Below are 24,145 nucleotides of genomic sequence, written 5' to 3'. Positions count from 1 at the left end.
TAAAAAAAAAACTTTTTTTGTTTACCATAGTCTAACTTTTATCTATCTGGGGTAGAGAAAGTTTTTCGAATTCGGACTTCAAAATTTCCTGTTTACGTAATCCTGGTTAATTCACTTAAGCGTGCATTTAGATATTTTAATTTTTTTTCTTTGAAAATCACCCTGGCATTAATTTTTTTGGAGAGTTTTTTTGCAGCAGAATCTTGCCATGAAATCCAGTGCAAATTCCTCAGGTTTTTGATAAGTGATAGCTTTACAGCTAGTGCTAATTGCACACAATAAATTGCATGGGGATGCAGAGTACAAAACACCATGTACCAGTGCTCAATGATACCACAATTCATGTCACATCAGTTGCTATTCTATTCTAAATTTTTGTGATGTGCAGGGTATCTGCTCACCTGGAAAGTCATGAGAAATCATGGAAAGTCATAAATTTCGGTATTGAACAAAATTTGTCATGAAATTTCATGATTTTAACTAGTTTTTTAAACAAATTATGGAAAGTCATGGATTTAGGTCGCCGAAAAATCTAATTTTTAAAATGGAATTTACTCCCTCCCCCCCTCAATTTCGTGGTGTTCCGAATATCTGAATTTGTAACAAAATCTCTGCGCACAGTCTTATTTTATTAAAATATAAAAATTTTTATCATCTTCTTTTCAAATTATAGTGTTCTTTAAAAAAATGAAAGAAAAAACATTATTTCTAGAGCAAATTATCTTTTAAATTTCTGTGATTTCAGAATTTTTGTTATTATTTTTTTTAATTTTATTCCGAAATGAGAACAGAAAAATCAGGAGTATTTCTTTCCTTTCTGATGAACAAGAAAAAAAATATTTGCTTAGTTATTTTTTTTTGAGCTATTTTATTGCTTCAACTCTTTCTTTACTCTGTTTTTTAAGTTTCAAATCTATAAATATGAAGATGCAGAGTATAACAGTTTTGGTTATTCCTATCATTCCAATGAATGTTTTTATAATACTTTATTAAATTTTAGTGTTTTTGTCGGAGAAAATAGTAACTTCATTAACCCTCCGCGTACGACTTCCGCGATTTGAGCGGGTTATCTGTTTCGTCCCCTTCTACAGGTAGCGTGAAAGTCGCGGGCAAAGAAATTTTTCCCCTGATTTCAAAACGGATCTGGCCATTTCCCGGTTAAAGCGTAGCCACCGGCCTGTGTTCCCCGTGTGCGATAAGCATTTATGAAAGATATGGATTTGCAGAGTGTCAGCGGTGTTATATGCAGGAATGCCAACTGCTCCGCTTTCTGGAATAGTTTTAATAAAGTGGTAGCAAATTATATAGAAAAATTTGTTGAAGGAAGATAGTAACGCCTATTTTTTAATGTAGTAACCAGTAGATTGATCCTTTAACATTGCATTTCATATCATACTTATAATTTTTGATATTTAGGGGTGAAAAAATTAGTTAAAATGAAAAATATTAAACTAAAAGTAACTTAAAAATCGCCCCGTTTTTCAGGACCGGAAAGTATAAAAACTAAGCTGTGCGCAGGGCTCAAGTCATGAAAAATTCTTGGAATTAGTCATGAATTTGAAAATCTGAAATATAGCAGATACCCTGTATGTTCACATCTTTGGATAACTCTATTTTATTAAAAATGTAAATATTTTTAAGAAGCCAAAATCCAGATGTTCTTTGAAAAGGATCTTTTAGAATGTAATTTTGGTTGATGGGTTTTACACTTTCAATTATGTTTTACAGTTTTTTGTTGACATACTAGGGTCCTAAATTTCAAACTATTACTCAAAAGGAAAACAAGTTGCATAATAAGTTCTTAAAAGGGTCCTCAGAAAAACATCTTAAAAATTTAAGTTATTTCATGTTCGCTTTATAAATCTGGAACCACTTGAAACTATAATTTTTGCTAAAAACCTGTGTATAGAAGTTGAGACTGCAGAAATTTAAATATTAAAACATTATTCACTTTTTTAAGTGATAAAGGTCCTAAAATTTCAATTTTTCTAGGTTTTTAGTTAAAAATATCATAATTTTGAGTATTTGTTAATTTTTTTTTCAATGTTTGTAACTGATAAGTCTTGTTAAAAATTCCTTGAAATGTTAGAAATTATTTAAACCAAGAGTTAGATTTGTAGGTGTAGTAATGTGTGGATAAATCATAATGCATTGTTCAATCATATAATAAGACTATTATTTGATAATATATGGAGTATTGATATTGATTTATACAATTATGCCACTTTTTGCTTTTTCCTTGAATTCCCCTTTTTGTATCATTTACTTTAAAGTGTGTTCAGACAATCGTAGAGTAAGCCATGAATTTTCAATTTTCTTCTCATTCTTTTATCTCAGTATACTGTTATCTGAGTACGCTAAGTGTGCTGAGTACTTGGTGTAAAATACTAATTAAAATGATATTGTGTACATGTTGTGTTCATTTTTTAATTTTCACGAATTATTTCTAAATTTTCACAAAATAGATACCTTTTAGAAAAACCTAGACAGACCCCTGATTTATATGTTGCAGTAGTTGTTTTAAATGACTATCCGCAAAATGTACATAAGTAAATGTTACATATTCCCAGACTTGAACTAAGTACTGTATGTTCAAATCCCTCTGCTAAACAGATTCAATTGGCTACTTCTTTTCAGTATATGTTTAGGTTAAAATAATTGAGTTTACGTTAAACTAATTAAGTTTCCATGTTTAGGTGCTACTTATTTTGTAATTTCAATATGTATATTCAGTTGACATAAAAAAAATCATCCAAAATAGGATATAAATAAAAGTTATTCAGAATGAATTATTGAACTGTATTTTGGTATTATTTAAGTGTATTTTGGTATCAAAAGCTTATATTGTTTCTGTTCAAAATTTTAGATATTGAATAACTACTTTTTTCCTAGTAAATGTCTGTATTTAAGTGATAATATAATTGCAGAGAAAAGAAGTGTTCATGGTTCTTTATCTTTATTATTATACATAATTTAATTATGTCTAAAATGGTAGTTGGTTTAAAAGTGGATCTGCAAGATAGAAAATATGACATCTATAGCATCAACATCTTCATTTTTTTTTTTTTTAAATTGTCTTATAATTTCTTATCAAACTATTATATATGCCCAAGAATAAATTAAATTTTTTTATTTTCCTTTAGTGGATAAATGATGTAGATTTTTCTGGAATACAGGGAGGAGATTCTTCCGCGGATTTCCGCTTTTTTTTTCTTCAGATTTTTCCATTTTTTCCGCTAATTTCCGCTGAAATTTTTTTTTTCACAAGTTAAAATGTTTTATGAGGAATTTAATTTTCCACGGAGGGAAATTGTTGAAGTCCCTTTTCCTCCCTCTGAAGTTTCTCTAAAAATCATTTCCTTGGGATAAAACTTGATGACCTTTATACAGGGATGAGATTTTTTTTGTCTCTCGAATTTCAGCCTTTTTTATCAAAAACTCCGATTCTCTAAAAGTTTCGTTTTTTTAAATAAATTTCCCGTTTTTTTTTTTTTTAATTCAGTCATTGAAGTAAAATAATTATATTTATTTACGATTTTCAAAGATAAACAGAAAATTCAATCTACGCCCTAGCTGCTAACCCTTCCGCATTTTTACTTATTTTAGCTAATTTCTCCGATTTCACGCACAGAAAATAAGATTTTCCGTATTTTTTATCCGTCGACTGGCTAGCTCGTATTTTCGTAATTCAGATCTCGATTTTTATTCAAGCGATTTTAATATCAATCATCGATTTTCGTACTTACCCGATTTAAAAGTTGCACACTGCGAGTCTTATTTACGCAATTTAAATATCGTATATTATTACAGGGTGCGTAGCGTTTGTAAAAAGTACTTAAAGGGGCTTTTTGGGGGATTTCGTTTTTAAAAGCTTTTAAAGGTGCTTTTTTCAGCTGGCGTTTTTAAAAAGTGCTTTTTTCCGAATTATTTTTTTTTCTCCCTTCAGTGATATCTGGTGGATCCCATGCATTTCACGAAAAATGGGGAGTTTGCTACGTAATCATTCATGCGGACTTCACGTCGTACCCACGTTACGACTTGCGCATTCGCGCACACTTGAAACCGTAACCCGAGTGCTCCAATTCAGATAGAGAATATTAGATCCTTATGAAATGTTTTTCTTTTGAATTTATTTTAATTTTGTTCTTGCTTATTTTATTTTACTTCTAACAGTTTTTTTGACGTAGGGGGTAAGGGTACTTTTGTTCTGAGTTCAGGGTCAAGTTGAATTCACTCGGTGATGTGGGAAAGTACTGATTGTTTCGATTTACGCCCGTTTCTTTTTGGGGGTTTTTTTAACGCTAAAACTGTTAATAAAATGTTTTTGTTTTTCAATAATATCATTGATTGAATATGAATTTTTTAAATGCTTGAAAATATTTGTAAAGTGCTTGAAAAGTTTTTAAAAAGTGCTTATTTTTGATTCAAAGATTTGGCTACGCACCCTGTATTATTCTTATTTTAGACATTTAAAAATCCAATATCGTGTTTTATATTTATGCATTTTTAAAATCGCGATTTTATTATCAAATCTCGATTTTCGTATTTTCCTGATTTTAAAAGTTGAACGTTGCGATTCTTATTCAGGCGATTTAAATATTGTACAGTGCGATTCTTATTTACGAGATTTAAAAAATCAATATCGCGATTTGTATTTTCGTGCTTTTAAAGCTCTATGTAGCAATTCGTATTCACGTGAGCTTAAAATCCAATATCGTGATTCGTTTTTGTGGTTGTAATATCGCGCGATTTAAAAATTATGCATCGTGATCAAAAAATTAAAAAATCATGATTTGTATTTTCGCATTTTTTAAATTCGATGTAGAGTTTCATATTTACGTGATTTAAAAGTCTCATATCGGGATTTATATTCACATGGTTTACAAGTTTAAAAATCGCACTTTTTTGTCAAATTTTTGTTTATATATATATATATATATATNTCTCGATTTTTATTCACGCGATTTTAATATCAATCATCGATTTTCGTATTTACCTGATTTAAAAGTTGCACATTGCGATTCTTATTTACGCTATTTAAATATCGTATATTATGATTCTTATTTACGACATTTAAAAATCCAATATCGTGTTTTATATTTATGCATTTTTAAAATCGCGTCTTTATTATCAAATCTCGACTTTCGTATTTACTTGATTTTAAAAGTTGAACGTTGTGATTCTTATTCAGGCGATTTAAATATTGTACAGTGCGATTCTTACTTACGAGATTTAAAAAATCAATATCGCGATTTGTATTTACGAGCTTTTAAAGCCCTATGTAGCAATTCGTATTCACGTGATCTTAAAATCCAATATCGTGATTCGTTTTTGTGGTTGTAATATCGCGCGATTTAAAAATTATGCATCGTGATCAAAAAATTAAAAAATCATGATTTGTATTTTCGCATTTTTTAAATTCAAAGTTTCATATTTACGTGATTTAAAAGTCTCATATCGGGATTTATATTCACATGGTTTACAAGTTTAACAATCGCACTTTTTTGTCAAATTTTTGTTTACATATATATATATATATATTCTTTTTTTTTTTTTCTTTTCTTTGTTTTTTTGGATTTCCTCTTTTTTACTTTCTGACTACTCTCATCCCTGGGAATAGTTTCTTTGAAAAATATTGACTACATGGAGAATAGGGGAATTTTGACCTTTATATACATGTGATAACAAATTTTCTACTGAGTTGACACGCTTATGTATATTATGCATACCTGGCAACCAGTTACTTAAAAAAATTGTTCTTTATTTGTTTTAATTTCATGTTATCTTTACTTACCTAATAAATTACATTGCTGTGTGCCTTTTTTCTCTTTGGAATTGTTCTTTTGACTAATCGAGTTTTTTTCTGTATACCAAATATGAACCCTGTGCTTGAATCGTCTGGAATTCAGTTCCTTTTGCCTATGTGACTTTTTATCTTAAAAATAAAATCTCTTCTAAATCTATTTTTTTTTCTATTTAATGTTAGATTTCCACTATTTAACATCTCACTTTCATATTTAGCTCCACACATGGACCCTGCTGTAGTGGCTGTTCATCAAATGGCACCTGCTCCATCAGCTAATTTTGCCAGCTCCTCTTATCCCTCATCACCCCCTGTTGAAGAGAATGGGAAACCAGTCAATAACATTGAATCTACAGATGCTTCACTTCCCCAACCTGCTCTCAATGCTCCTCAGTCTGTACCTCCTGCCCTTGACTTTGACCCCTCTCATCCTATCCCTACTCAGACTTTCACCAACCAAAGCTTCGCTGTGATGCAGAATATGATCATGCCGCAAGCATATGTCCCCGTCACTCTTCATCATGCACCTTTGCCTACCACCATTGCTGTTATCTCTGCACCTCCAACTGGAGTACATGTGCCAGTCGCAGTTCCAGTTCCTGAAATGGCCGACTTGGCTAAGTCTGATTCTGTTCAAGCGGTGAGTGGTGCTTTGTGGCTGGTTAGTTTAATTTTTTACTATTTTCAGAGTGGCTGTGATAGCCTAGTTGGCATGGCACTTAACTCTCGTTTGTGAAAACGGGGGTTCGGATCCGGCAGGCTGGAGACTCCGTGTAGTAAATGGTGACTGTTGCACATTAAATCTGTCTGGTCACAAAGTCATCCATGTTCCCATAACAAATCAATACCTCTGGAGATAATGAATTGGAGATGAGTCATCCTCTGGTACAGGTCAAAAGTGCGATCTGTTGGGGAGTAAGTGTGAATCGTCCTATAAACGGGTGTGATGTATGGTTGTGGCAGAAGTCAAATTCCTTTCCATAGATGGTGCCATTGGAAAACAGAGACAATCACACCCCCTCTGCCTTAATGGCTTACGAGAACAACTATTTTCAGATAATTGCAAGAAGGACAAACGTATCCTTTAATGTTGTCTCGTAGTACCTCATCAATCCTTGAAATATGACATTTAAAATCGGTTTGGTGATGAATCTTGCTTTTTAACGCAGGGAACTTCTGTGCAAAACTTTTTAGCATAGTACTTGGATTTTTGGAGTCAATTTCAAGAACATAATCAGTCATATGATATCCATTTTTTTGTACATTTACAATAAAAATTTCTTTTTTGCAAATATTTGTAATTTTTACAGTTTTGGAGGGGAAAGCCATTCCCGTATTAATAATATTGAGCCTGTTTATCTCGAAATTTCTAAAATTCCCTACATTTACTGTCTAAAATCAATGTGTTTTCCATGTTTATGTCGAAATTTTTTCTTCTTCAGAACCTCCGTTTCTCAAATTTCTAATAGTAGAGCACAAATTTCACAACTTTCTTTATCAGTTGGACTCGTAGACAGTGATGAATTTCGTGAATCCATAGGAAGTAGGGATGAACAGGTAGAGAGTGTTTCTTGGAATTTCAATTATTATCCCTGCACTTGCTTAACTAGAAAGGAATACAATGATTCTGGCCATAAGTGAGGGGTTAATGAGTAGTGACCATCAGGGGTTAGTATTTCAACATAGTTAAGAAAGCAGTTGCTATGCAAACTTGTAGATGCCATCGATGAAACAAGTTAGTTCAAGAACTATAAGAATTACTGTTTTGCCTGGAGAAATGTCTCTTAAAAACTATCCAAAATCATTTTAAAAAGCTGGTTTTAAAAATAGCTGCGAAGATGTTGAATAAGAGGTTGAAGGCATCAGTAAAAGAAGAAGAAAATGTTAAAGCTGAAAATGCAGTGCCAGATTTGCCAGAATGGAATGCAATAAAATTTGGATTTAATGTTGACATTAATTTTGAAGATTTTTACAAGTGGACAACTGCCTGGAAACATGTGGAACATTGACAGATGTGGAAATTATAGATAATGTCAAAGGAATATCAGATGAAGAGAAAGAAGCTGAAGATTATATTGATGAATCAAAAGTTAATGCAAAAGAAGTAGAAAACTTATAAACTACTCTTGACTCCCAGGAAAATGTTGGCTAAGAGGAGTTGGCGCTCTTTCTAACCTCAAAAGAATAATCGAAACAAATAAGGTTATTCGTCAAAAAATTTCGAAAGCTTATTTTCAGTGTTTAATGTATGTTAAGAGTTAAGAAACTGTTATGTAAATAGATATATGTGGTATAGTTAAATTAAAGAAATGTCTATATTTTTCTACTAAAAGCAATTAAAGCACTTTTAATAGAATTTCTTAATTAAATTTAATTTTTTTAAATTACCTGTATAACTCGAAACCTCTTTTATCTCGAATATTTGGCTTCCCGTGAGATTCGAGATAAACAGGTTAGACTGTATTTTATTATTAAAGAAATAAGTTATGTATAGTTGTGTTCATCTCTTTTCAGTGTTTGTAAAAGAGTTTTAATTGTGTGACATGCCTTGAATGCCACTCTTCAATCCTGAGGACTGAAACCAGTCTTGAGAAAATAATCAGTGGACTGGATTCCATCCTTCAATTAATATTGAATGGGATTGACTAACTTCAACATCTACTTGAGTTATTAATTTTTCCTGACATTTCGGGATGCTAGGCAAAATCTAAATTATAATTATTTTCCTTAAAAAATTAAACTACTCTAGCGAAAAAACTTTATTATCATGAAGTAAAAAATAAGTAATGTTATAAATTTCTCCTATAAAAAGTTGGCTTTGTAAAAATACATATGAGGTTAGCTGTTAATTTTGTATTGTCTGCTGGGAAAAATAAACTAATAAAATGAAAAATAAATGTGCTCTTTTAGAAAAATAAGCAGCCATTAATATATTATGTGGGATGGAATATAATGTATTTGTTTCGGATTTACAGCTGACTCTCAATGAGCTGTAAATTTCGGAAAAATTCTGTTACATAAGGCTAGACAATGTTGATCAAATAATAAATTCAGTTGTGAATTCTCTTTTGAGTGGCACTCATGGGGTGATATGCTCGTGCATCGATTTATTAGCTGCTAAGCAAAACAATTTTTTTCCTTTGATGATTCCATTTTCATATTTATTAATAAGGAAATAAACAAATGTTATGAATCATGGTAAAAACCCACTAATGAACTGGTTGAATGCAAAAGTAATAATTTGGTTTGCCATACTTCTCACACAATTTTTTTCCCAGGACTGTTTTCCTGCTCTACATGTTTACATACCAAAGGATTCGTGTCTAAGCTAATCAAATTATAAAGTTTATCATAAATAGGTAGTTTGTAAACATAAAATTTCTTAAACTGAATAAAAATGCTGGCTTAATCCTATTAAATATCTTTAAAAATATCAAGCAATTTATATCAATTTAAAAGAAGAAAATATGTGTTTTTTAATATGTACCCACTGACCATACACTGTACCCACAGATGTATCACACTAAAAAATTTCCTGATTTTTATGAATTGACAAATTGAGATAAATACTGTCTTATACTTAAAGATAATTATCAACTTTCTTAAATATATCAAGTAGCTATTATTTTACAGTTTAATAATCTCTTTATATATATTTATAGGTATTTTAGTTACTTTGAAGAATGTATGTAACTGCTCTTATAAATTGCATTGGATAAGTTTCTCTCTCTTTTTAACTTAAAGGTAAATGGCGATGAAGACCTTTCTGCTCTTGATATTGATGGCAACATAAATGGTGCTCCTGACGACAAAAATAAAGATTATAACTACAGAGGTGGCTACAGGGGAAGAGGCAGGGGACGCGGTAACTACTACCGTGGTCGGGGCAACTACAACAGTAGAGGTTTGTTCATGTTATAAATATTTTTTCTTTTACGGAATTTTCTTTTTCGAAATAGAGTATGAAATTTTAAAAAATAGACCATGTATTTAAGTGCATAATCTTGATATGACATAAAGAATGGACTTATCACATGACTAATTTTATCGACCAAAATATCTAAACTTTAAAAAGTTCATGAAATTTTCCGATCACTTTAGCTTAAATGATTCAGAAACTTAAGAATTTCATGGTTTTCAAAATTTAATGTCATACATAGATGAGTGTATGTCGAGTATTAATGAGTGTTACCAAAAATTGCCAGGATTTTGATACCGGGTTATGAAAACGTATAATCGAAACTTCTGGCCTGGTGTTGGGTAGGCAATGAATAACTGGTTAAATTTGTGAAAGAAATGATTGAGAGGTCACTCAAATTGCAGTGAACGCACATAGGAGGAAACAAAAACAAAAAAAGTTTCCTGTCCACTGTTATAGTTTCTTTAAAAATTTTCAAGATTTTTAATTTTATTTTCAAAAAAATAGTTGTTTCATGAGTTAAAAGTCAAATCTTCCTAATTGTTTCCAGTTTCACCCCCTTTCTATTGTTCAGTAAAAAAATTAGTTGTTCAATAGTGTATGTTTGAATTTAGAACTATTTTTCGGCACTCTACATTTTGACTGTATAAAATTTTATTTTATTCTTTTGATTCAATGTTAGTATTAAATCTTATATTTACCATAGCTGTAACTGTGTGTTAAAAAAAACTGTTATAATATGTGTAGCATAATTATATCTATTTTAGGTGGCGGATATCAAAACAACTATTATCGGGACAGGAATGGCTATAATGATAACTTTAGAAGAAATAACCGTGGTAAGACATTGAAAGTTTCATATCATCTGAATTTTAATAAATGCTTGCCTTTTATTTTATTGCGTGTAATGTTTTATTTATTCGATATAAATTTGTAACTATTTCAGGTCGAGGTGGCGGGAACAACAGAGGGCGTGGTAATTATCGTACAGATGCTCCTCATCAACAACGAAACAATTATCATCAGCAAAAACAAGACAACAGACCTCAGGAGCAAGAAACGCAACAGTAACCGTGAATTAATTTTTGACTCTTGGTGTACAGTGTACCATTCATCTCGGACTTGGCAGCGGCAGTGGAATATCCATGCTACAAAGAACTTTTTTTTTTTTTTAATATCACTAAGGAAAAGGACTTAAGCACTCAAATTTTTTGCTACCAAAAAAAAACTATTAAAAAATTTAATGAAAAAAAATATGTAACAAAGCTGTGGCCTTCTGACAAGTCTTCACCTTCTTGTCTTTTGTCTGATCACTGAACAAAAAAGAAATAATAAACACTTTCCTTAAATCATTCGTCTCACACAGTATTACATTGTGCAATTGAAAGGCGTGTCATGGGCATTGTGCCTAAAAGTGATTTGTGGCATGTTGTCAAGGGCATTATGCCTTAAGACTTGCACTCTGGCAGTGGTTTAGCTGGGACCAGCACATGCTGTGCGTGACTTACCTTAACCTCCTTGAAGGGAAAATATGTATTCGTAGTAGGCTAATTGAAAAATCCAGCTCTGCAACCATTGTCTGTATTTTGCAATGTGTCAAGCTTATGGATAAGTCTTTAATATTTTCTAACCTACCCAATATTTTTTAGGCTTATTTTAATCAGTCTTTATGCCTTTAGTCTAATTTTAAAATTTACAATGAGCTACACAGACTGACTGTAATAAGCCTCTAATTTGGTTCATAGTTAGCCTTTACTACTCTAGGCTTATTGTAAATGAGACTGATTGAGCGGTGATTATCATTTTTAAATTTTCCGAATTGTACGTGGCCTGCATTAAGCCTAAAAAGTGTGCCATGGGTGATTAGAACATAGTGAAAACTTGCAGTTAAGATTTTTGTGTTGCAAATTGGGGGCGACTGTTTGCAAAAGCCAGATTATTCTATTAACTTACGACATATCTGACAAAATGTTTCATGTATTATATAAATCATTGTGAGTATTTTTGATGTGGAAGGCTGCAATCATCTAAAGTGTGATGTTATAAATAAACATAAATTATTTAAAAGGAGAAAAAAGAGGAAATCATTTTTAATGTGATAAATTTTGCTACCTTTTGTGAGTTTTTTTTTTTTTTTTTTTGCTAGCTTTTTGTTTTAGCATCTTGACCTATCTTTCTCCCATATTTTGCTTATTTTTTTTCTTATGATAAGAAGGGATTTATTTTCCTCTGTTCCTAATGTTTTTCTTCAACTTATTGCATGTTACGTGTACAGAAATTCCAGATTAAATCCAGAGATGGAAATAAAAATAACGACAAGTATTTGTTGGTGTTTATTCGTGTCTCTTAAATGTCTAGGAATTGCCAAAAAAAAATTTGTTAAATTTTGTTTTCCTTCCCACGATGCCTGGCAATCTGCATTCTCCTGCTACTCGTATCTATTGTATGTCTTGTAGTCAGGTTATGCATGCTCCGTCAGCTTAAAAAGTTTTTTTTTTATTAATTTTTTGTAAAATTTTTTAAGTTTATGGACAACTGTGTTAGTCCTAACTGATAATCCAAAGCTGAATTGCTATAATGTTAATAAAGTGTTTTATGGAAAACGTTATTAGATTCTTATTTTGATATACTCACTTTATTTAGAATTAGCTCTTAATGCGTATCGGTCTAGCATTAATTAACTCATCATTCAGAAAATGCTGGCATTTTTTTTCCATAATTATTTACTGCAATATACAAATGAATTTTTGTTATGTGGCTACTGTGAAATAATGACATACTTACATGTACATGTTTGGACATTTCTTAAAAGAAACCTCTTTCTTCACTGTTGTAGGTGTGTTGATATACTTTTGATCATCTGATTTTACTTTAGGTAACTAATATTTGACATTTACTCTTTGCATCTCAGAGCATAAGCAATATAAGATCACCCAATTAAAAGCTGCAAGTACCCGCAAACTCGTAACTGTCACCCAATTCTTTAATAATAGTAATAAAATAAATAAAAAATATCTATGCATATATAGAATATCTTCAAGAAAGAAAAAAATAAAGAATTTTTGGCTTGAGACAAAAGCCAGGACCATGCTTCTTACCTTCTATCTTTTTTGTTGACCACTGTACAAGGGCGCCGGCAGCGGGGTGCATTTGCACCCCCTGGCTTTTTTTAAAAAAACAATTAAAGAGATACAGAAAATTTTTTTTATTAAACATATTTTTATGGAAAAACAAATAAGTAATTATTGATACATAACAATTAAAAAATTGTTTAATCAAACAAGAATTGTAATCGTCTTGTTTGCTGTCCAAATCTGTTTTTAACTTTTTCAATGAATTCTGAGTCATCTTTGATTCTTTTCTTATGCACACTGAGCATTCACAAACTTGGCAGATATCTAAGCTATATTTTTAAATTTCCTTTAATAAAATGTAAATAATATTATATTTCCATTAGTTATTCAGTTTAACAAAGATGTATAACACAAGCTGACTTCTCGCAACTGTAAAACTTCATCAACACAACTGTTTGTAGTTATTTGTGTTTCAAAGTCAGTAGCTATGCCAGCGCGATCGCCTCTGGGCAAAATTTGCAAGTACAGGAAATTCGTACTTTTTTTTAAATACCTTGCTACCAATGAAGAAATGTATCTTGAAAAAATGAACAGATGAAAGTATATGTAATAACAAAACAAATAAAAAAATTTTCGGGGGGAGGGGAGGGTAGATTGTTAGAGGGTTGCCGGCGCCCTTGCCACTGTACCAAGTCACATTTGTCTTTGAGAGTGTTATTGAATGACATACATAAATTGACAGGAAAGGAAAAACTTGTGAGGAAGTTTTCCATATTACACATTAGAATTCCTCCAAATTGGTTAGGTGTTTACCTAACCAATTGGTTAGTGTTAAAAGCTTGTGAGAGAACTTAATATGACAAAACACATTTGTAAGTGTGTCTAACAAAATAAATTTTAAAATGTGGAAACGAATATGATGCAGAATTCGTAGTTGTCCTGATTTTTGTGTGTTCAGAAAATCCCATTTTCTCAGAATATTGAATGCAAATTTTTGAAAAGTAGGTTTGAAGAATAGAGATAATTTTAATTAAATATCTTTATATTTTATTTAAAATAACTGGTAATAGTCCCAATTTAGGGGGCCTCATACTGATTATATACATGGTTCAGGCATTTTACCTTACCCACAGGAATCTTATCAAATTTTTATGATTTCCAGGGTGATATTCTTACTTATTATTTGCAGTAAAAAAAAATTATACATTTAGTGATCACCCACTAAAATTACTTTTGTACAATATTAGTCGCATTTTCATTGTGTCCGTAACTAATAAGATTAATTTTATGCATAAAATTATAATTCTGGTAAGTATTTGCTTCATAAAATTTTAGGGCTTGTCTTACGAATTTAATTATATTTAGACTGGTTATATATATAAGAAATATATTGAATGGTTGGTTGTAGAGTCCACACAGCCTCAGCTGTCTGCATATTCAGGACGATCAGTGATCTACTATATTGCTGCCATTCTAGCAGGGCAGATGATCAGGTCCCATTTTGGTGTTGAGGCAGTTTTTACAGTTAGTGTATGATTTGATTCCATCACCCTAAAGCTCTCTGTTTTATGCTTAAGTTTTATGCTGTTGAGTTCGCAGATCTGATGATACTCCTATTTTTGATTTTGAAAAAGAAATATATTTATAACTTGAAATATAGAAAAATGAGGATCGATGCAGGGAATGGTAAGAGAAAAAAAATATATATTTTCCTCTATCAGGTCCGTTTACACTGTTTGAGGAAATATATTTACTCGCAAGTAATTTGTCAATAAAGTTCACATATGTGAGTTTTTCGCTTGCAGTGTGACCGATCTCTTTGTTGCACTGCAACCGGACTACTAAAAACTCTTTGCCATAACTCTTTAAGACCAAATTTCTCATTAACATATTTTTCATAATTTTTATTTTGTATTGAGTTATGTCAAAATAAATTAAAAATATTACATTAAGGTCTTCTCACCGGTGTCTTTTTCTGTATTAAAGGTAAAATCTTCCAAAAAATTTTTCAATATTGCAGTTATTTAGATCTAAGAGGAAACAGTAATTCATCATTGAAATTTCTTTAATTTACAAAGTCTATTATCGATAAATGTTTGAATATGAATGAAAGAAAATTTTAATTACTTTTTGGAATTTATATTTTAGTTGTTGTTCATTTACGTCACACTAGAGCTGCACAATGGGCTATTGGCGACGGTCTGGGAAACATCCCTGAGGACACAGCAATATTATGCCATCACAATTTTGATCCTCTGCAGAGGGGATGGCACCCCCGCTTCGGTAGCCCGACGACCTGCACGCGAAGTCGAGCACTTTACGGTAGAACAGTTTAACGAGGACCAATACCGCACACCCTCGGTCCCTACGCAGACTGATTCAAGTGGATCACCCTCCCGCACACTGACCGCAGCCAGTGATGCTTGACTTCGGTGATCTGATGGGAACCGTGTCTTAACGATCAGTCCACTGCGGGACAAACATAAATCCGATTGTCTAAAGCAGGGGTTTCCAACTTACATGAGGCCGGGGGGGCACAATTAAAAACACCAGTTAAATGGCGGACTGCAACTTTATCAGAATTTCATATAGGACTCTTTTATGTTTGAAGGAACATTAAATATTAGTGTAGGATTTTTATGAAGTTGTTCAAGACAACAGTATTGAATTACAAATTAAAATAAGAAGAAGATTTTGAAATATATTTAATCGCATATTAAAAAATTCTGGCTGCAATAACTTTAGTGTGCACCTATGTATTAAACAATTAATGTGCAACAGACATCAAATTGTTAAGATATAAAACTTAAGTGTATTTAAAACCCATATAGATTTTTTACGAAAATTGTCCGCAAGAAAATGACAGCTAATATTTTTTAGTTCGCGGGCCACCAAAACAGGCCCACGGGCTGCCAGTTGGTAACCACTGGTCTAAAGGATTTTTTTTAGTAACTATTGCCCTGTTTTTATCATTGAAAATTATCAAAATATATTTTTGCTTGTTGTAAGTGCTTCAGAAAAAATGTATTAAAAGGACACCGTCTGCATCAAAGTGCTAACAAAAGTGAAAAAAAGAGAACGAGGAACTGGGTGATTAAGATCTCTTATGTTCTACAAGCAGCAATAATTCTTATACAGCCAGATAACTCAGGGATATCGTACGCGTTTGTAACGTTTCCGAATATTCATTGAATATTTTACAAACCTCTTACAAGTATGGAGTTGAATCCCTAGCAACCCTCTATAGAATTTTCCGATTAAGCAGATATTTTACAACCAATATCGGTTCTATATAGAATTGTCAGATTCATCCGATATTTCATATCCATTATTTAGCCAACATAGGTTCAATATTGGTCCCTCGGTGCATGTTCTTATAGGACCCTTTTTAAGCCCAGCTATGGCCATGGGATAAAATTGTTGCTAGAGATATGTGAGAAATTTGTATTTTAGAGATATCCAGATTTCTTATCTAATAATTCCTAGATATGAATATTTCGGTTATCTCCTAGATCAGTGTTCCCCAACCCCCGGTCCGCGGACCGGTACCGGTCTGTGGATCAAAGGGTACCGGGACGCCCATTTCATTGAAACTGAATTTATACCCCAAATTAAAAATATCTGTGTTCCATTAAAATTTTATGTATTAAAAAAAAAAAAGGGACCCCCGAAGGTAATGACATAACGTTTTGTATTGTATCATTGTCTCCGATTACCCCCAGATGGAACTGTCTCATTGCAAAGAAACAAGCTTAGGGTTCTCATTGATTTAACGTTCTAGTAAGTTAAAATGCTAAATCACTTAATATTTATTTTTTGGTGTAACTGTATTTTGTTTTGAAAACATGTTTAAATACAATTAAATTAGAATTAATATGATGTACTAAGTCAATATTAATATATGTAATTAAAATATTATATATTAAAATTAATCTATGTAATTAAATATGATCTAAAATATAAACAATCAACGCCCCCCCCTGCTTGCCGTGGTAAAATTATCAAACGTTGACAGGTCCGCGGTGATAAAAAGGTTGGGGAACACTGTCCTAGATGACTATATCCCTAAGCTTAAATTTTTGATAAAAATTGGAATTTCAAAAATTAGTTCTGCTTTGTATTGTTAGAAGTAATTTGTTTCATAAAATTATGGATTGTAAAGTTTAAATATAGGTCTTCTCATTATATCATTAAATTCAGTGCCGCAGGTTTCAAGGAATAAAATAAGTACCCCGAAGATATATGTGATACGTCACATTTATCTGTATGATGTCTTTGGGTTGAAGATGTCTGTCACACAGTTGAGATCCTTATATTTCTGACTGATATTTCTTAGGTATTCAGATACCATGTTAAATTTGATATTATCCCAATTTTTAATATTGGAGGTACCTCAAAGATGTTACAAGAATATTTGTCACCAGTGGTGTACACAGACTTAGGTGCGCCCACCTGCAAGAATTATAATAATGTGAGACAATACCACTATGATTTGACTTTCGGAATTGTCGAGATGTAAAAATTATTGGGATTTTTAAACTTTGGAAATTTGTAGTGATAACCACAGAAGAACGCTATCAAAAGACTTCATTGATTTAGATTTGGCACTTTCAAAAACTTAAATGCGTAATTCAAAATTGTTTATTATTATTTTTCGAAAAAAGTTACAATAGTTTTTTTGGTTCAGGTGCTACCGCGAGCAGCAGGTTGTGCGCCCCTCGCTACGCGGGGGCTGCGGAGATGTTGTTTACGCCACTGCTGGACGTAAACAAACATAGTTTCAATGTCAATCGTATTAAAAATATTTAGTGCTCATTCTATGATTTCGTTATAAATTACTAAATATAAGCGTTGAAAGAAAACTGACAGTTCTTAACCCATTTTCCTCGATTTCCAAGAATATAATGGAGAGAATGGACCTATAATTGGAAGAAAAAAATTTTAAGCTCGCTACTCCAAAGCTATTAATTACTAAAATGTAAAATATATTATTTTTTACTTGAAATCAAAATTTTAACACTTGGCTCCAAGGCAAATATTTTATCATAATAATAATGTTTATTAATATTTGTGTAATTAATGCTTGAAAATCAAACACTTATATAATGTTTATTACATAAATGTTTGATTTTAAAGTATATTGAATATTAAAGTACTACATAACCTGCAGTTTGAACAAAACTAAGATACTAATCAAACTAATTTTAATAAACTTTATATGAAAACCAAAATTGTACGTTGAAAGCAGCAAAATGTAGAAATACTTGCTTGAGACGTCAATGCATGTAAGTCTCATACTTTAAAAATTGTTTTTAACCAAAACATATTCAAAACAAATATTTATTTTTAAATAAAATTTAAGTAATTTATAAACTGTTATACTATTTATATTGCAATGAATTTTTCCACAAAAAAGCTAAAAAATCTCATGTAATGTGAAAAACTTTAAATGTTATTATTTTATTTTCAAATTATTGTGCAGTTTATTATAATTTAATTAAAAATTAGATTATTTAATCATAATTATACTAACTATTGTAGGAATTACATTATTTTAGTTATTATACATCATAATAATTATTATTGATCATGATCACTAATCGTAATTTAAATTTATAAATAATTATTTTTTAATTTAAGACAAGTTTTTTTTTTCTGAATTACACTAAGGAATAATTAAATCGAAAATCATTTTTTTTCTTCCTTCGTCAGCGGCTCTCTTCTGAAAAAAGGTTTTATTTTAAAACCGGCATTGAACTGACGACTTTATTCTGAGTTTATTACTATCCATGTTCAACTGCGTACCCTTGTAATTTTGAATCCAATCCAGAAGACAAGGGAACTTCCTTGCTCAGGATAAACTAGCCTTCGTGGAGGACATTTTGATGGAATTCACCTGAATTTGCATTGCTTGCAGATCATGTTTTGCCCGACGGCAAGGACATTCTGACAAATGATCCTTTCAACACTGAGGATATTTTACGTCAGCACTGTGGTCGGTGCGAGCTTGGAACAGAATTCGTATCGACCAACCAACGCTGGGATTCGAACCTTAGTCACCTCATTTGGAAAGACGCTCTCGATCCCCTGAGCTGAATTTCTTTTGTGCTTCCTTGCAAACAGAAAAAGAGTTAAAAGGAACGATGACTTCTGTTGTTTTGTTTTTCATATTCTTTTCATCTCGTAGAATAGCTTTATATATATATACAGGGCCCACTCTAAGGATTTCAAATATCAAAAGCATTCTACAATTTTCGAAAGTCTACGCCAAATGCAAATCTTAACAGTTTTTAATGAATTATTATTTTTTTGTTTTTTACCATAGAAAATTGTTTTACGGTAGTTTGTTTCAGGCTTATATTATTCGGACCCACTTCTAATTGGTTACATGGAGCATCTACCGAAAATTACTGTATTCATATAAAAAATGCTGATTTGTTTGGAAAATTCATTTTGATGTAATTTTAATTTCTTTCCAGTGGAAAAAATCTTTCATCAAAACGCAATTTTATTCGCCAAATTTCCGATTTTATCACATTTGGCGAGGTGGCGAATTAAAAAGTCGGAAAACAAAAGAATGAAAAAATATAATCTCGTCATCAGTTCACACAATTATATCCGACGACTTTTTCTAAAAAAAAATTTTTTTAAATAAAATTCTTAAATATTTTCTTCTTCTCTTTCGTAAATCTTTATTTTATATTTTTGAATGTTTACTCTAGATTTTTAACTTATTATCTGACTTCTATATGCTTACAGCCTATGCTCAGTAAATGAAACTTATTATTCTTCATTTTCTTCGTTAATCTCTCTTTTCTTTTACCTTTTTGTCTTTATTATGTTATATAGGTACATAAACAAAAAATTTGTTGGAGTGGAATGTAACTTTCGCTCAACTTCCGAAAGAGGATCTATAAAATTTCTTTGTCTTCCCCTAAATTCTATTACAGTTTTTGGGACATTATTTTGAAGTACACATTTATTTTATTTCAGGTGGTCAATTTTATTTTATGTTTTAAACTTTACTAGCAAGCTGTATTTAGTTTATTAGTTAATCCAGTATTTACTTCATTTTTTTTTAAAAAAAATATATATATAGCTAGAATTTTTTTTGAATGTTTTTTTAATGAGCAAAAAAAAATGGAAACCAAGAATATTTCTTAAATCCTTTTTTAATGAGCAAAAAAAAAAAAAAAAAAAAAAAAAAAAAAAAAAAAAAAAAAGGAAACCAAGAATATTTTTTCTTTTACAGAATTTCTCTTTTTTTTTTCCTTTTGAGGTTTCGGCTACCTCGGCGGAAGAATAACATTATTTTTATTTAAAATTTTATTTTTATTTAAAATTTTATTTTTAAAAAAAATTAAAATATTTTATATTTTAAATGGATATTATGGATTTATATTTATGGGTATATATTAAAAAAAAATTCAAATGCACTTTTAGATTTGTATTGATACATATTTTTCCAATGAGCACGCAGCGTGCGTAGCGTTTTTAAGAAGTGCTTAAAGGGGCTTATTTTCGACTTTCGTTTTTTAAAAGCCCTTAAAGGTACTTTTTTCATTGGGTGTTTTTAAAAAGTGCTTAATATTCCCTCTTCCAAAATGAGATTTTTTTCTTTACCATATAAATTTTTGCCTTGAATTACGCAAAAAGCGTGTTTTCCGCATTGTTCTATTCAAAGTTTTCATAATTCATTCAGCCACAATCTATTTCGCCATACCATTGGTCTGCAGCGTATGAAAGCGCCAATCATTTTATAAAATACTTGTGGGTTCGAATACTGAGATAGATTCGGTGGGAAGGATTCATGCACTCTTATGAACAACTCTGCTGCATTTTGCAAGAGAGATAATCTTTCTAAATAATTGTTAAATTAATTATTTATAATCTTGAATAATTTTTTTTTACATAATAGTGTAAAGTAATTATACATTTAAAAATTTGGATAATTCACTCAATATTGAATGCATTTAAAATTGTGAAATTGTTTTTATGGTGGCTAATAAAATCAAGAATAGAATTCTTTGTCAGAAACTAGTTATTTTATCATGATCATGTAACTTAGAAAACTATTTTGCATTTTGTTAACATATAAAGGAAAAAATTATTAGTGCGCAGATCCTAATTATAATATTTTTTTAAAGTGCTTAAAAATATTTTTTGAGTGCTTAAAAAGTACTTATTTTTTGCTGAAAAATTTGACTACGCACCCTGGCACGTGTGTGCCTTTTATTTCATTTGAAAAGATTCTTATTTGTCTTTTGCAGGGATTATAACCCTCTTTTCAGGGACACCTTAACCAAGAAAATTGCCCAGTCAACTACATGAATACACCACTGTTCCGGCATTCACAGCCACAGAAATCAAATAATCATCCTTCCTCCTCCTCCTAGAACTAGAAATCCTGAAAAGGCTTTAACACTTGGACGTATCTATGCGACCATCACATTGTGTGGGAGTCGTTACTATCGATTTCTACTCAGTTCCATTTGAAAACAGAAGCCCATGCGCGCATCCAAACAAACCTCACTCAGTCCCTTTTATGTAGAAAGTAAGAAAAATCTTTGGAAACTAGGTCATTAATACGCGTATCAATAAAAAAGTTACATCTAGTAATAATTGTTCCAAACTAATAGAATTGTTCTTTTTTTCGAATATCAAGATGTTTTGTTGATAAAAAATTACAACTTTGGCCTTCATATTAAAAAATATTTATTATTCTTTGAATGAGTTATAAATATTCATTCTTTTTTAGGTTAAACAGTTGCCACTGTTGTCTCATGTTTGTAAAAATAAATAAATTTATCACATTAAAAAATATATATTTTTCCCGAAATAAGATTTATGTTTCATTTTCTGATGTCAAAAATTACCACTGTGGTCTTATCTCATAAATATATGTACTTAAATATATATATACCATATATATAAACTTATTGTTTTTCTTAATTTTCTTCGTGTTTTTTGNATCCAACCAAAAATTCTCGTTTCCCTCGGTAAATCCGAGTTCTCGTTAAATCCGAGCTCGTTATAAACGAGTTCGACTGTATATACATAAATTGTTACACTGATAAATATTTATTTCTCCCGGAATGAGTCTAAAATTTCATTTTTTTTTAGGTCATCAAGTTGCCATTGTTGTCTGATGTTTATAAAAATAAAATTATTAGTTACACTAGAAAATATTTATTTCTTCCGGAATGAGCCAAAAATTTCAATTTTTCGTGTCAAAAAGTTGTCACTGTAATCACATTTACATAAACAAATTTTTTAACAATTTAAAGAATATTTAAGTTCCGCCAGAATGAGCTAACAGTATGTTTTTTAAGGTCAAAAAGTAGTCACTGTCGACTCACATTTTCCAAGATGTTCAGTTATATTAAAAAATATTGTGTCACCTAGAGTAGCCTGAAGTTTCATTTGGGGTCAAAAACATTTTTATTTTTTAAGCACAAATATTTTTTAAATTTGTTTTTTGAAATAAAAGATGATGTATAACACTAAAAACATTTATGAATTAAGACGAATATGCCTTAATCTACGCAACAAGCTATACTAAAGCTTGAGTGGAAATTTGATGATAATTGTATTTGGCGAGGAAATTAATTGTATTTGTTAGGTGTAAACTTTCGTGAGACCTGAATTTTACATTTCATTTGTATGCATGAATATTTTTTTAACTGTTCACATTTTATAAACTTCATTTTTTTTTAATTTTTACTTTGGAACTAAATTTCGTTTTATATTTGTTACCGTGAATGACCAAAATCAAGAGAATGTCGACTTTCACCGGTGAATGTCAACAATCACATAATCGCTTTAGTGAAAGTCCGAAATATTTGTTATATCCGATTTGATAATATTACAATTAATTCGATATTTCAATATCTGCTGAAGATAGATTAGGAGAAACATCAGTGTTCGGAGTACAGGTTAAATGCATACTAGGCAGTGCCATTTGACCTCAAAAAAAACATTGATGTAGGGCATACCGGGCAGTGGCACTTAACTAAACCTAGTATAAATTTCGGACCTTAACCAAAGCGACTATGTGATTGTCAACATTCACCGGTGGAAGTCAACAATCACTAATTTCGGTCATTCACAATAACAAAAATTGAAATTTATGTTAATGACAGCTCCCCCCCCCCCGAAAAAAAAAAACTTTAGGCTCATTCAGAGCTTAAATATTTTTCAAGTTGACTAAAAGAAGAACTTTTTTTCGTAAATAAGTGCCTATTTTTTTTTTAAATTTAGAAATATTTTTTGTGACGCACCCTATTAAGGAATAATTGAATCTTTCTGCAGAATATGCTTTCATTCTATGTAAAAAAAAAAGNAAGTTATTTGTCATCTAATCTGCAACAACAGAAGTCACTCTGATGTTACTTTAAGTTGAATTACGTGTATAACTGAGGCATTGCAAAATGTTTTTTTTTCAATGTAAATAAAGAGTTTTGAATTGATAGTATTTAGTATTATTATTTTCCCAATAGTCAAATTTATTTGATGGCACGTCTATGACCTCATTAAGCAATTTTTTAGAAAAAATGGCACGTTGGTGTATAAAGGTTCGCCGCCCCTGATGTAGAGCATACCGGGCAGTGGCACTTAACTAAACGTAATATAAATTTCTGACTTTTACCAAAGCGACTACGCGATTGACAACATTCACCGGTGGAAGCCAACAATCACCAATTTCGGTCATTCACAATAACAAAAATTGAAATTTATGTTTATGACAGCTCCCCCCCCGAAAAAAAAAAAACTTTAGGCTCATTCAGAGCTTAAATATTTTTCAAGTTGACTAAAAAAAGAACTTTTTTTTGTAAATAAGTGCCTATTTTTTTTTTAAATTTAGAAATATTTTTTGTGACGCACCCTATTAAGGAATAATTGAATCTTTCTGCAGAATATGCTTTCATTCTATGTAAAAAAAAAAGGGGGGGGAGGCTATTGCTCTAAAAAAAGCTGTTTTGCCTTTCAAAATAAAATGAAAAGTTTTAAAATAAAAATCTATAAAGTGAGTTCCGCTTGGGGATGAACTTAAGGATTGTATTGGGTCTTCATTCTCATGTCGCTTATGAGGTCATGAATTTCGAACATGCTGTATGGTGACAATGCTCCAACTGATAAATCATGTAGGGAATGATTGCGACGTTTCAAAAATGGTGAATGTTGTCGTATACTGTGAGCTGCTACAACCTGGCAATTTCATTACAGATGATCGGTATAGGCTACAATTGATTTGTTTGAGCCATGCATTAAGTGAAAAACGGCCGGAATACGAATAAAGACATGAATAAGTTATTCTTACTATAAGTTTTTCACATATATCAAAATTAT

At 31.0% G+C, this 24,145-nt stretch overlaps 1 protein-coding gene across 1 annotated transcript in view; it reads left to right on the top strand.

Moving 5' to 3' along the window:
* LOC107451734 (caprin-1) overlaps nucleotides 1-12,325 on the top strand; it is a 24,700-nt gene extending 12,375 nt beyond the window's left edge. The window contains exons 8-11 of the mRNA XM_016067925.4: nucleotides 6,022-6,443; nucleotides 9,548-9,707; nucleotides 10,490-10,561; nucleotides 10,669-12,325. Of these exons, the coding sequence (XP_015923411.1) occupies nucleotides 6,022-6,443; nucleotides 9,548-9,707; nucleotides 10,490-10,561; nucleotides 10,669-10,793 (779 nt within the window). The 3' untranslated portion in view covers nucleotides 10,794-12,325. The remainder of the gene's footprint in view (nucleotides 1-6,021; nucleotides 6,444-9,547; nucleotides 9,708-10,489; nucleotides 10,562-10,668) is intronic.
* Nucleotides 12,326-24,145: the final 11,820 nt, after the last annotated feature.

The sequence above is a fragment of the Parasteatoda tepidariorum genome, chromosome 3 (assembly GCF_043381705.1).
Source record: "Parasteatoda tepidariorum isolate YZ-2023 chromosome 3, CAS_Ptep_4.0, whole genome shotgun sequence".
In the NCBI taxonomy this organism is placed as follows: domain Eukaryota; kingdom Metazoa; phylum Arthropoda; class Arachnida; order Araneae; family Theridiidae; genus Parasteatoda; species Parasteatoda tepidariorum.
This window is presented reverse-complemented; position numbering and strand designations above follow the sequence as displayed.